This window comes from Harpia harpyja, chromosome 9 (genome assembly GCF_026419915.1).
Source record: "Harpia harpyja isolate bHarHar1 chromosome 9, bHarHar1 primary haplotype, whole genome shotgun sequence".
Classification (NCBI taxonomy): Eukaryota; Metazoa; Chordata; class Aves; order Accipitriformes; family Accipitridae; genus Harpia; species Harpia harpyja.
This window is the reverse complement of record NC_068948.1, coordinates 34,907,165-34,921,719: the sequence shown is the minus strand read 5'-3', so window position 1 is coordinate 34,921,719 and position 14,555 is coordinate 34,907,165. Positions and strand designations below refer to the sequence as shown.

The 14,555-nt window shown below is 49.7% G+C and overlaps 1 protein-coding gene across 17 annotated transcripts in view; it reads left to right on the top strand.

Annotated features, from left to right (window-relative positions):
• NCOR2 (nuclear receptor corepressor 2) overlaps positions 1-14,555 on the top strand; it is a 260,465-nt gene that overhangs the window by 84,057 nt on the left and 161,853 nt on the right. For all 17 annotated transcript variants that reach the window (XM_052798060.1, XM_052798068.1, XM_052798067.1 and 14 more), the window contains one exon: positions 7,093-7,220. In XM_052798060.1, the coding sequence (XP_052654020.1) occupies positions 7,093-7,220 (128 nt within the window). The remainder of the gene's footprint in view (positions 1-7,092; positions 7,221-14,555) is intronic.

Genomic DNA, 14,555 nt, shown 5'->3' with positions numbered 1-14,555 from the left:
GTGTGGGGTGGAGCAAGCTCCCCAGATCCCCCAGAGCCAGTGGGATGTTGCTGGGGGGGGATGAGAGGAGTGTGGGACATGCTGGGCAGCAGCTGTAAAGTGCCCAGCTCTGGCTCTGCATGCCACCAGTGTCACGATTTGTGGGGTCACCAGCCCCACTGCCCTCACCCATCAATTCCCCTGTGGTTAAAAGGAGTGCCCAGAATGGCACGCGTGCTGCTCACGAACAGCAGGATTGGGCCAGGCATCCACTTCTGAAATTAGGTAAGGGACATCTTATAAATAGTGAAATAAATAGGGTTGCTCTGGCATTGTTTTTTGCTCGCTATTTGGACCATGCCATTATTAATCGGCCTCGTTTAGGCTAAACGCTTGGGAGTGCTTCAGCAGAAATAGCACGTTGTGAAGAAATAAAAATTATTTGCAATACAACACTGGGCGAGCTCATAATGAACAGCCCACAGCCTAATCCTTGGTGGAGGTGGCAAGGAGCTGGGATTTGCTCCTTGATGAGCGTGTGCCGTGCCCTGGCCTGTTTGCCTGCCTGTAAAAGGTGACAAGGACGGTGTGGGGCAGTGGCTTGTAGCTGGATGAGGGCTCCTGTGCCCGGGGAGCTCCGCAGGTGAGGCGCTGCTTGTGCGCGATGCCGTGATTAGAGGTGGCTGCTGCTACGAGTGCCACCCTCCGCTGGGGAGCCTGCTCAGCTGGCGGATGTGGTGACTGACCCTGGGACCGCTTCTCCTCGGCGTCACTGCAAAACGAGAGCCGGTGGTTTTTAAGTGAAGCTGTCTTTGCACTGAAACTCAGTGGGGAGCTCCTGGTTGCTTTCTCGGCTGAAGACGTGGTAAGCGATGGGGGATGGATCTAATGCTTCAGGCTGCTCGAGCTGTGCTGCAGGTGCTCATCTGGCTGCACTATAGGTCTCCATGGGTTTGCTCTAGAGCTGTTTTCCAAGGAAGCCAGAAGCACTGGGTGTTTGCACTTGTTTTTCTGCTGGTGAGAGGAAGAGAGGAGGAGCAGTTTGCCTTTCTCTTGCAAGACCAGCTCCAGGCTTCCTTTCTGCAGGCGTCGTGTCTCTGGGGTCGTCTTCTCGGTGGCTAATTCTTGCAGCTGTGGGAATGTCATCTGCATGCAGCAGTCGGTAGATGCTTTGTCTGTATGGATGTGCTCTGTGCTGGAGCTAGGAGAGCAGGGTCAGAGCTGCTGTTGGCCATGGCGTAGTGTTGTCTGGCTCTGTGCGCTGCGGGTCAGCACCCAGGGGTGCTTCCAGCATCGCTTTCAAACCTCCCTTTCTTTCTCCTTGTTGGAGGTCAGGCAACCTGGATCCAGACAACTGCAAGCAGGGGAAGGAGAAATGAAGCGCACCAGCGAGTGCACGCGTTCAAAACAGAAAGTGAGAGAGGCAGAAAGGCTGTGTGGCTGTGTGCAGTTATTAGTTTAGTGTGGGGGTTATCCTGAGGTCAGGGGACAGCACAGAAGATTTTGCTGGAGTTATTATGGTAGGTAAGGCAGCAGGCTGAAAGTTTAAAAAAATTAAAAAAAAAAAAAAAAAAAGAGGGGGAGGGAAGCTTTTTTTTCCTTTCTGTGGGGCTGTCTCTGGTTTTGTGTTGCCAAGGGCTTTTCTGTAATACTGCATTCAGTCTCCTGGCTTTAGACAGTTTGATTAGCGTATCTAAATGAGCCTGATAGACTCAGGTTATTTAGGGTCAAAGGATTTACCAGGAGGGGGAGGGAGACGGCGCTCTCGGTGCTCCCAAATCAAGTAATAACACAAAAAGACCTTGAGACTGGGAGTGCTTTTTCACCAGCTCCCAGCACCCCCAGGCAGGGGCAGCGTGGACACGTCCAGCCTTCCTTGCTGGCAGCAAAGGACACTTGCGGCACCTGTGGCTGGGCCCGAGTACCTCTTCAGTCTGCCACATGAAGAAGCGTATTTTAATGAGGCTGCTTTTGGCTCTTTAGCATTTCATTTATCTAAACGTTGGCCTTATGCTGCATTGCTCTGCTGGGGTGATTTATGGCACTGTAGGCACTCTCAGTGTCTGTCTGTCTTTGGCGATGTTGCTGGTGCTGGCTCAGCCCAGCCAGTGGCTCTTTGTGGTGTGGGGCCAGGAGCTGCTCAGAAAGACCCGCTGGAGCCAGCTCTCATCAGGGCAGGTCTCTGGCTGTATTTAGGCAGAAAGCGGCTGCATTTCAGTTGTTTTTCCTGCAAGACCCTTCCTCACCAGTCGCCGCAGCAGGCAGCGGTCGTGAGGTCTGTTGTCTTCGGCATCACCCATGTCAGGCTTTGACTGAAGCAGGTTTGATGAAAGGGAGAGGGAATCCGACCCCTGTGTAAAGGCCAGGGGTTTGCAGCGTTCACGTGGGATGCTGAAGTCTGCCGCTGGGTACTTGTGGCTCCAGCTGACTGCTGAATTGCAGTGTATGCTATGCTGTGGGCACCCGAAATGTTCTGTTATGAGGAGCTGCAGTTTTGGTGATGGTACCAGCAGCTGTTTGTCTGTGCTCCCCATCACCTGCCTCCTAAGCGGCAGCCGCACAGCCCCACATCGCTGCTACGTGTCCCTTCTGCTTACGGCAGCGTGCAGCCCTGTCTCAGTGGGTCGCTTGGAGCTGGGGCAGTGCAATGTGAGGCTGAGCTCCCTCAGCCCTGAAGAGCTTGTTCCCTGGTTTGATTTCATTCGGGTGATGTGCTCGGGAGCTAGTGCAGGTACATAGTTTGAAACTGAATAATGTAGATTTTCCTTGTTTTTCTAATTTTAGTTAGCTGGCTTCACCCTAAGCTTTGGAGATGTGGCTTGCTGGTTTTGAAGTGTCTGTTTCTTGCATGCAAGGCTGATGGTCTGGGCCAGGGCAGCTGTCCAGCATGGTGTAACACCAGGTGGCTTGTGAAGGACAAAGACAGCAATGCATTTCTGGGACTGGAAGATGGAGATGACCCAGCCTCTTCACTGCACTTGGATGTCAAGCTGCTCCCAGCGACAGGGATCTGGCTTTCCTCTCCTGGCTGGGTGACTTTCATGGTTTTCCAGGTCTGCTCCTAACCCAGGCCTGCTACTGCTGCCCCTGGGCAAGTGTGGGTTGGCCGGGCATCAGTGGGTGGATTGTTGTAGGAGCAGGAGGCACCAGAGCAAGGATGTGCGTAGCAGAGTTGTGCTGGGGAGATGCTGGGGGACAAATGCCCTCCCGCCAGTGCTCTGCAGTAGAGGTGATTTTGGGGAACCTCTGTGCTGGCTGTGTCTGGGCTGTATCTCCCCTGCTCAGACAAGCTTTCCGACTGCTTACAAGGCTGCTCCCGTGGCATCGTGTGGATTTGCTTCCATCGGAGAGGATGGATGCCCAAGGGACTACCCCAAATAAAGCGGGCCTCTCGTGGCCGGTGGAGAGCTGCTGCCAGAGAGGGGTGTGCGGGACAGGAGGATGTAACCCTGACCATGGCAGCTCAGCCTCGGCATCACTGGGCTGGTTCTCAAACCGTGCAGTCTAGAGGCCTGTTTGTTTATAGTCTGCCTACACGGTTAGAGGGGGATGCAGTGCCTTTCACCCAGGATTATATTTTGAGAAGCTGCTGTTTTATCAGAAGAATGATAAGGTCTTGACATTGAGACTTCCAGAGTAATTTTGGTTGCTTTGCTTTGGTTTTGTTTTGGAAACATTCCTCCTCCTTCGCCTGAGTAAAGAAACTTAATTTCTATCAACAGAAGTGGAAAAGGTGCTCATCTTCTCTTTGCATCTCTTCCTGCCCTCTGCAAACCCTCCTCCCACTCCCCCAAATCTGCTGATGTGCCAGAGCCCCAGACTACCCATGGTCTTTTTGCTTCCTTAATTTCTATTTCTTCACATTTACTGAATTTATGAAATTCTGCAAAATTTCCACAAAGTACATCTGTGTGGGAGTACCTGAACCACGAGGAACAACAGGAGGGTTGGCGTAAAAGGAACAAAGTCCCAACTGGAGGCAATGGGAGAACTGAGGGCCCTGGAGAAGGTACTCGGACACATCAACAGATTTGGGGGGGTGGAAGGAGTGTTTGCAGAGGGCAGGAAGAGATGCAAAGAGAGGAGGAGGGAGAGGATGAGTGAAAAAATAGAATTGAGCAAAAACCAGCAAAGCAATGGAGAGGAAAAGGAGCGACATGTAGCTTGGGGCTGTAGAGCTTTTTAGTTGTTTTGTGTCAGGTGTCTTACAGCTGCCCTTGAGCAGGTGCCAAGGCTGCACTAGAAATCTTAGGTCAGGACGGGGACTAAATCACATTTGTGCTGTGTGCCTCAGCAGTGGGGAATTCACATGGCACCCACTGGACGCTGCTCCCTTGTCTCTGCCTGTGTGTGGAAGGTGCAGCGGCGCTGGCAGCAAGGTGCCTCCCAGCATATATCTTTAAAACACTGCTAAACAAAATTAAAGCCTCTTCTGAAGGCAGCTCGTAAACCTTTCCGGCATTTGCGTTTGAAAAACAGTGTCATAGCTCACAGTGCAATTTACTGTAGTAACTTTCTGAGCAATTAATCCACGTATGTCTTTGCCAGGTCTCCCGTGGTTCCTTTGACAGTTCATCACAGGGCACAGAAATTTGTCAATTTTAATCCTCCTCGCTAATTTTTAGGTTATACTTTCTTCTGGTAAAACCAAATGCTGATGTGAGCAAAGCGGAGCAGGTCAGAGTGAATTGGGTGACGTCTGGAAAAGCAGGAGCTGGTGCTCACAAGCTTTGCCCTTGGTGGGGAAGCCATAGAGGTACGTCTGCCATCCGAGCCCTGAGCTAAAGGCTTGGCGTAACGAGCTTCCCTGTCACTTCGGGCCATGCCTGCAGGCTCTGAGCTCCACCAGCAGTTTTCTGATGGGGGTTAGAGGAGGAAAAGGTAAAGCTCAGCTGAGTGTGGGCAGGGGGAAAAGGAAGAACAGATGGTTCTTGGGACATGCAAGAGCCTTCTTTTTTTTCTCAAAGGCACAGCCTTTGAACCTCCCAGACGGGTAATTCTTGTTTATACGCCCACAGAGGGTGACGGTCTTGGTTGTGGGCCTATTGGTGTGTCTTCCCAGACATGGTGTGTTTGTTTTGTAGGTGGATGTCAGGCACTGCGTTGCGCTTTTTTTTTTTTTTCAAAAACAACACAAAAACCAGGTCGAGTGTGAACGTGGGGAAACTCGTAGGCAGCAATTCTGCTTTGGCTGGGACTGTAAGAGCTAATGAGCTCCTTCACTCCAAATGTCTGAGTTTGTCCCATCTGTGGTTGGACCGATGGCATATTCTGTTCTGCAGCCCGCCATGGTGTCCTGCACGAATGGAGTCTAGGATGGACTCTAGAGCTGAAGGAAGAGCAGTGTCATGGCGTAGCATCCTCCCTTAACGCCTGGATTTATAGCAGAAAATGGAACATGCCCATGAGGATGAGTAGACATTGTACCAGTAATGCCCTCCTTACGTCACAAGAACCTGTCTGAAGACACCCCTTGCCCCAGAGGCTGAGGTCTGAAATGGCCAGGCTGGAGGTGGAAACCAGGAGTTTGGGGCTTGGCAGAGGGCCCTGGTTCCTGGTGTGTCCCAAGATTGGTCAGAACAGAAAAGGAGCAGCACCACACTATTGCCTGATGCTGGGGAGAAATGAACCTGATTCCAAAAACTGATGCACCTTTCTAGGCATAAGGAGAAGTGGTGGCCATCAGATACCACCACCATTCCCCTTCCTCTGTTTGATATTTGGCCTTTCTAGCTTTTGTGAGAGAGCGCCTGAATGTGGGGTAGGGGATCTGCTTTTCTTGGCTCCCCCAGACTGAGTGCTTACAATTTCTGTGTTTCTTCCTGGCTTTCCAGAAAGCTGCTGTGCAAACATCTTGTTTTACCCTCTGGTGGCCAAAGATGCTGGGCTTTGATATTCCCTTCTACTCTGCAGCTGGCTGGAGGAGAGCATGGCATCCGGTGCTGGGCTGCTCTGTTCACTTACAGCTTGGGAGAGGGGGTTCTCTCGGTGCAGGTTGTTGCTATTTAAGCTCCCAAATCCTTTCTTTGCCTGCCATGCACCTTGCTGGGGCACTTCTCCAGCTTTCCTTGTGCTGGAGCATGTCAATCTTCACTACATCTGATCAAATAATTTCTGTTGCAGCTGTTAGGGCTGAGAGTCCCCTGCCCACACCCCCAACTGCATGCATGTGGTATTTTATCTGTTGAGGTTTTGGGGGTTTTTTTTTTGACTCTGAAATTTCTTTTTTCTTTTTGATGGAGTTGGAGCTTTTTTGTTCCAGTTGAGAACTGTTCAAAATAGACTTCCAGATGGGATTGGTTCTAATGTAAATGTGTGTCAGTGTTACCAGGGATATTCTGTGACAGGGCTTTCTATGCCATTGCTGAAGGTCTTAGTTAATTAGATGATTAGTCTTCCGGTCAAGTATCTATCTGCAAATAAAAAATAGCAGTTGAATGTAGCTGCTAAAATACTGTTGCTGGAATCAGTCTGTGGCACAGAACAGGAGGGCTTCTTATTTAATTAAAATCAGGAACATACTGTACTGTACTCTCCAAGGGTCAAGGAACAAAAGGGACGTACACATAATAAGTAGCAAACTGTCCTTTCAAACCCCTTGAGCTCAGCCCAGGAGAGCTGTGTTTAAAGGGACACTCTCAAGATAACATTTGTGATTTCTTTTCTTTTTTTTTTTTTTTTTCTTTCTCCATACTGCTGTGTGGATTATTGAAGCTGAAAGTATCCTGTGACTCTTAATTTTCTTCTTACCTATTCTTCCTCTTGGATTTGAAGTTGTCATCAGGACTGCTTGGATGCTGAAAATCCCTGTGTGCGTGTTCAGCGGCTGGGTTGAGCTAGCTGGGGTCCCATTGCAGGAGCCAGCCTGTGAGCAGCCCCAGTAAAAGGCCAGAGGCAGGCTGGACCGGGGGCTGAGCTACCATCCCAATATGGTGTGGGACTGGGGGTTACCGGGAACCCTTTTGGGGGGGGGGAAAGCACTGAGCTTTGTGGTCCAGCACCCAGTGCTTCAAAGGGCGAGTATCTGTATGGTTTCTTCTGAGTTGTCAGGGTTCAATGCTTGCTTGAAAATTGCCACCAGCCTAACAAGCTCTTCTGTGTTTGTTTCTGCAGGACGTCGCACTGTTGGAGTACCAGCATCATTCCAGGGATTTTGCTTCCCACCTCCCGCCGGGGTCTATCATGCAACCGCAGCGGCGGAGGCCGTCCCTGCTCTCCGAGTTCCAGCCAGGCAATGAAAGGTACTGGCTCTCTGCCTTCCCCCCGAGCCATGGGCATCCCGACTGCATTAAGCGAGTATTTTGCACAGCGTTGTGGTGTGGAGGAGGGCTGTGTGAGACCTGGGCAATGTTATGTTGTATCTTGGCACTGACTGCTCAGTACCTGTGCTGGTACTGTGCTGGTTTAGCTTCGTTATGCTAATGTAAGTGGCACCTTTGCCTTCTGGTTTCTTCCTTTGTCTTTAAAATGCAGGACAGTCCATCTTAAAAACACTAAACAACAAAAACCGCCACCTCCCTCACTTCTGTGAAGCTACATGTCGCTGTAACTGGTTGCATCGGCTTTCTTCAATGTAGAAAATAAAGCTGTGTGGTCGGGTTTGGTCTGTGGCTCCCGAGGCTGAAGGGAGGAGTGAGAAGAGCTCATTTCCAATGTGCTTCTCCGCTTCCTCTTCTGCTGCTTTTCCTCGCCACTTTCATTGTTTTTGTTTCTCTTTCTGCATTCCCCTTGCAACTCTCTCTGAGCTGCTTTTTTCCTGTCTGCTCCCCTCACGGCTCTCCTGATGTCCCTGTTTTCTTTCGTAGCCTCCCATGGGAGGCTGGCAGTGTTTTTGGGTGCTACTCAGGCAAGCGCTGTGTGGCTGGAAATGCTGTAGGTGCTTTAACCACAGGAGCTGATCTGTTCTGAAGACCATCACTCTCACTTTCTGTTTCATCTCAAAACGCTCATCTCTCACAGTTTCTCTTCTGCATTTAATGCTTAGTGGTTTTGGAAAAAACTGGCCTGGAAGTGAAATAAGAGCCTTGCTACAGTAGATTTATGCAAAGCATTTTTTTTTTTTTATGCTTATGCCTTAGGCTAAGAATAAAACCAGTGCAGAGTCACAGAGGTGAATCTGTTTCTCTAAAATCTTAATTGTTAGGGGAGAGGAGAAAGACCTTGGTGTGCTGGATGCATAAGGGCATAGATGCAGACAGGACCCTCTTCTCCTGGTGGGATGGGTTTGGCTTGGTGCTCAGCGGAAACAAACCCATGAGAATTTGGAGGCAAAAAGCAGCCTCCGAAGTTAGTTTTGCATCAGCCCTCCTGGGTGTGCTCTTCTGGATTGTGCCTGTGGCACCTGCATGTACAGAGGGTAATGTTACTTCTGATGACTAGTAATTTATTGCAACATGTTACATTGCCTTGGCTTGCTTTGATTTCTCAGTGCTTTGATTTCTTAGCGCAGACTAACACGGTTAGGTTGGAAGTGGGTCAGATTCAGCTAAATTTGGGGGTGATGGGTAAGGAGGACCCAGCAACATGCTCCTGCCTGTTACCTTGGTTCTTCCATATAACTGAAGAAAAACCCAAGTGCAAGTCTTGGTGTCTGCTGTACCACATGCCTAATCTGGTGTGGTCATCCAAGCATCTTGCTTTGCCTTAAAAATGTTTCAGACGCTCCAAACTTATTTTTCTGTTGACCATCACATGAATATGGGTAAATGTTAATCGAGGTTGTCAGGTCTAGATACACATCCAAATGCTTATTGTGGTTACTTCACTTTCAACGTGAATGGTGGAAGTTTTGGCGTGCTATAAAAAGAAACTTTTTTTTGTAACAGACCCAACTTACATTTCATCCCTTTTCCCTGTAACATCTGAAAAATTGAACTTTTACAAAAATTATACTGGGTAATAAAGCTAAAAATACCATTTAAGTTCAGCTCAGTTGGCATCTTGTGCCAGAATGCTGGGATATAGACTCATCAAAAAAATTTGGGGGGGCATCTGGGGATGCAGGATGGGGGATCTGCAGAAGTTTTCAATCCAGTATAGTTAAATATTGCAGTTATTCAAACTGGGTGGTGTTGGGGTTGGGGAGGTGTTAGTCCGTTTTGCAAAGCCAGCTACTGTTTCTCTGCATCTTTAAGCACTACGCTTAAAAATCTGTCCTATGGGGACAGGTGTGTGGTGTGAGGATCTGCTCTAAAATAGTGCCTGATGTGTTGTAAATGGAGCCCTTTGGATGTTTGGTTGCTCACCTGAGGGTTCCTCGGGTGCTCAAGGGCCAAGACCCTGGAGCTTCTGGAGCAGGTTGGGCTGGTCGTTGATGCCCACCCCAAAAAATAGCTCTGGCTCTGCCTGGTGCAGAGCAAAGCCTGGACAAGGGAGGGTGGCAAAAGCAGCCATCACTGCAGCTGAGTCCCCTTGGCAGGTTCACGCCGGGCACATCTGTAAGCACTTTGGCTTTGTTCCTGTGCTGGGATTGATGGTTTTGAGCAGAGGCAGCTGGCTCTCAGCATGAGGGGCTGGGGAGGAGGGAGTGACCAAAGGCAAACAAGTCATGTCTGCAGCGCAGGCACAGGGGGTAAATAGAGGGAAGCACAGGGGTGTGCTGTGTCTGAAAGGAAGACAGTCACCTTGGTTCCCTGCCTGATGCCCCACCTGGCATGCAGCAGTGGTGTGAGTGAGACAATCTTCCTCTTGAAGCAAGTGTTGGTGGAAGGGAATCCTTCCAGTCCACCATTGCTTTGGGTATTCAGAGGAAGCAGCCTGTCTGCTGTTGGTTGTGGTGGCTGACGCTCTTCCAGGATCGCTCCCCTCCTTAAAGAAATCAATTTGTGAGTCTGGTGCAAGTGGAATGTGGCAGACTGACAGGGCTGGAGATCCAAGTGGTGCCTGCAGCTGGAGAGTGTGATTCAGCCCTTGGGCTGCTCAGTACCGGTTCCTCTGAGCCCACCTGCCCAGTGGGCAGCTGCTGTTTGCCCTCCTCTCCTGGAAACCACAGGGATTCACTTTGTGCTGGTTTTGGGGGATTGTCCCCCAGTTTGTCTTTGCCTTCAACTTGGGCAGATCTCTAAAGCCTCTGCAGGCTGTCTTTGCACATGGTATTTGAGGCTTCATTCCATAGATGCTTTAAATTCTGCAGAAATTATTTGAGCTTGCTTAGGTGGTCTTCCTACAGCTTTGCAGGTCTTCTGTCTCTCCTGGCTGCAGTTTTGCTGTAGCTACCAGGGTGGTGGTTAGTTGCAGTCTGGTGAAAAGGGAACAAGTGGTGAACCATTTCACCATGGGCACAGTGTTTTAAGTATGAATCAGGCGTTGGTGGCAAAAAGCTGTTGAGTGGTAACTTGCTGGAAGGAATGGGGTGCTGAGATGGTCCCACATTTTGGGGCTCCCTGAGCAAGAAGCTCATTGAATGTCAGGCTCAGGGAGCTGGATGTCCCCACAGCCGAGCCTGGTGGGTCAGGCAGGTTGGGGAGAACCAGTTCCTGAAGTGTCACACCATTGTGGGCTCTCCTCCTTGGGGGGTGATGTGCCTTCTGCTTCTCCTGCGTCCCACCCTAGACGCTAGCCCAGTTCTACAGGAGATGCTGGGGAGTTGCAGACTGCCATTCTCCAAGTACATCAGCCTTGAGAGTCACCATCACCCTTGGTGTATGGGTGGAGACTTGAACTCCCTGTGCAGCAATTCTGGCTTGGAAGAAGGAAGGAAAACTTGAACCACTCTGAATCTGTTGCTATAGGGAAAGTTGGCTCTGCCTGTCTTTGCAGGGATGTGCTGCTTTCCTTGATGGTTTTTTTGGTAGCAGGCTTTTTCTTGGAAGGATCCGCAGACTTCCCCTTAGCTTGTTCGGTTGGCTGTGCCAACTGGACTGCAGGAGCGAAGAGAGGTATTTCAGGATCTGCTGTTGGTACAAGTCGTACCATGAATACTTGCAGAGGAATGTCCTGGCAAGGTGACAAGGACTAGGTTTTTTTTTTCTCTCCTATATATATTTTGGTCCACAAAAGAGGTGAGAAAAACTGGGTTGAGTGTTAAATGGCAGGTGCCAGCAGGGTGAGGGGTCTGAAAAATCAAGGAACTGGGTTTTTTTCTGACTTTTCACATGCGTTAGGATTTTAGAGCAAGGTTCCGTATTAATGCAGGAATGCTGGGGTGGATAATGGCTTCTCTGGCAGAAAATGTGGCTGTAAATACTGTGTTAACATGCATACTGCTTATATTCTGCCTTTATCCAGAATAAGATGAGTCACTATTTTCATAGGAGATTATTTTCCCAGTTCAGGAGACCTTTTTTGGAGCCTTTCTGCTTAGCAGTCCTGAGGAGTTTGAAGACGTTTGCCTGGTGCTGATCTGAAATAAGACATTTAGGGTATGTTAAGCAGCTGCTGTGTTTCTGCAGCCATCCGAGATAGCCATGTGCAATATAGCATGAGAGCAGGCCTAATTACTGTGCTTATTGAATGTGATTAATCCTGCTGGCTGAGGAGCCCAGGGAGCGGTGGGAAGCCGGGGCGGTGTGCGTGGCCGCTGGAAATCATGTGCAGTTCTTGGTCTTCATCTGTGCTGGGCCAAATGGCACCAACTGCTCCCAAGTTAACAGCGCAACCGATCTGATTTTATTTATGGTCTTTAATTAAGTTTCCATTTTTAAAGGTGACCCTTTTCTCAGGCGTGAGCGGCGGTGCGGCTGAAATCCCTGCAACCATACATCTTTGTGTCTTTTCACGCTTGAAACGATGTTCTGGGAGCTGCATTTTTTTTCCTCCCCACAAATGAACGTGGGAAAATAACGGCTGGAAAGGGCAGATGCTGGTGTGTAGACACTTGGTGACGAGCCTTATCTCGCAAGTACCCTCTGCTCCGGTGTGGGCTGCGGGCATGTCCACGGGTGGGCATGGAGGGTGACTGAGGCTCCCCAGAGATGTGGGGACACTAGGCTTTGTGGAATGGGCCAGTGTGCCCTGCCAGGGAGGCGTGAGGGGAAACCTGGGCTTTGCCTTGGCTGGGATGAAGGGGTAAAAGTTCATGATGCAACTTCCCCATGCATAACCTTGAATCAGATTTATTCGGGGGGAGGAAAGGTGATCTTGCAATGTATGCAGCAGGCCTGGTGAAACATGGGATGTCCCTGAAGCCGTTAGTTCATGGAGTGTTCCAGCCACCCAGGACTGCCAAGAGGGCTTTCCTGTGAGGCTCCAGGTTTTGGATGCCTGAAGAAAGCATGTGGGGGAGCTTGTGGAGAGACACAAATACTCCTCCTCCTCCTCTTGAGTGAGGCAATGCCATTGTGTGGCACAGTGTTAAAGCTTCTGCTGGTCCTGTCCATGAATAATTCAGGCTCTGTGTATGGGGATCTTCGATATGCAAGTTTTAAATAAAGCATCTGCTCTCATCTAAATTACAGTTGGCTTGGAAGAAGTTGGCTAAGGGGGTTGCGTGGGGCAGCTGAGGCACAGCTACCTGCTCTTGCGTGGGAATGCACAGCCAGAGCACCAAGAGGATGCACGTGGGGCCGTCTGGTCACAGGTGCTCAGTCAGGCCTCATGAGGACCTGGGAGTCCTTGAGCTGGACCACACGGTGAGCTAAGCATCCTGCTCGCGGCTGTCCCACGTGTTTGGCTTGTGAAGACTCAGTCCTGCTGCTGGCAGACATTGCTGAGGGAGTGGGAGCTCCACCTTCCCCACCCAGACAGTCTGCTCTTCCCATGGCCTCTGTTGTTAAGTCATGATGGTTTTTTCTCCCTCTCCACCTATATGACAGAGGGAATATATCAGCTGGCCCTGTACATGTTTTTCTAGCTGCCTCGTGGCAGCTTTGCCACCTACAAATCCTCCAGTTTCTCTCTTTAACAGGTCTCAATTTGCCCAGTCTCCCACTCTGGCTATGGTTCGCTGTAAAGGGGTTGCTGAAACCTCTGACAAATCTTAGCGTTGGCTATAAATAATTCACTTCAACAGTAGTGGTTTTCTGTATTACTCGCTTTCAAAAGCATTTTATTGTCTGTCTGTACCTGTGGCGGCTGGACACTTTTTTTCTAAAAAACTTATTTTTGGAGACAATTTCCCACCAAACCATCTCAGCTGGCGGAAATAAACAGCTGCAGCAAGGCAATTGTTTGTCTTGGTTCTGGTTCCAAGAGACAGCGAGAGCCAGTTTTGTAGCCTGGTTATGTTGTTTGGCCCCATGATGTAGGGAACAATATTTGCAGATGGGAGCAAAACTTAAAATGTGCCCTTGCTGGGAAGTTGGTGGGAGCCGGCTCAGAGTCACTGCTGGTGTTTTGAGCCCTTAGTGCAGGAGGCACATCTTCAGGAAGTCAAGCTGGGTTTGCTGGATGTTGCAGAATAGTAGTCGTTCCTCCTGCTGCCACCTTCTGCTGCTCAGCTGATGGAGAAATGGGAAGGTTTGAAGAGCAGGGGAGGGTTGTGCTGCTCTGAAGAGCCAGGCAGTGTGCTTCTGAGGTGGGTTAGTGGGGTGGGAGAGTCCTCTGACCTCTTAAAGGTTGTACTTGCCCATTTCCCTGGGATTTGCCTTCAGCAAAGTAAAGGAGATAAAGGCAAGATCCATTTAGATCTCATCAGGGCTGCTCTTACAAGCCCCAAAGGCAGCTCAGGATGTCTCGTTTGATCCTCTCTCCCAGGAGAGAGATACTCTCAGCTTCCTCTGCACCCAGCTGGCAGTCAACCCCTTTTTTCAGTCCATCTCGTGCTCAGCTGGTTCTGGTATAGGTTTAATGTAGCAGAAGATGTTTTCGTAGGTCCCAGGGACCTGCATGCATTGGAGCGAGCTGCAGGTGCCCCACACTTGCTGTAGGTTTTTATCTGCTCATACCTTCCTAATGCCCCGTGTGAGTCTGCTGAGGAAACATCCCTGGTGAATGAGTAACGTGGCTCCGCAGCTGGTAGGGTGTGATTAGTTTGTCAGATTAGTAATAAACCGAAGGTCTAATCTTGGGTTATCTTGGTCTTCTGGACTCAGACCTGCCCAAAGCAGAGCTGTGTGTGGATGGCTGGAGGTCAGGGCAAACCCTGGGCACCCAGCCTCAGTGCGTCAGCAGATCTCACACTGCTCCACTTCTTTTAAGTAGTTTAGTGTTTGTGGTGAAGGATTCCAGGTGAAGACTAACCAGCCCCACTTCATAATTAACGCTGGCATTTGGTTTATTTCATATAATCATGCATAACTCACATGCAATTAAAAACACTCTTTCCTTTCAGCAAAGCAGGAATCTCTGGAATAAACCAGCCAGGTGGGAACTATTTAGAAAATGCAGCAAAACCCCAAACTCAGTGTAACGGGAGGGTTTTTCAGGCAGGGCTATTTTTATGCTGACAGCAATGTCATGACTGTATAAAAATCTGTTGTAAAGAGCTCGCTGCAGGTGTGGATGTAAAGAGTGAAAGGTGTGAAGGCTTCAAGCAGGAGCATTTGTATTTGCAGCCAGGACAGGCTGAGCGGGTTGTGTTGGGCAAAGTGATCTCGGGAGTGGCTGGAAATTCCAGTGGATAAAGTTAATAGCAGTTCCAATGGATGTGGAAATGGAAATAAAATAGCACCCTATAACACTGCAGCTGCTTTCCCTGG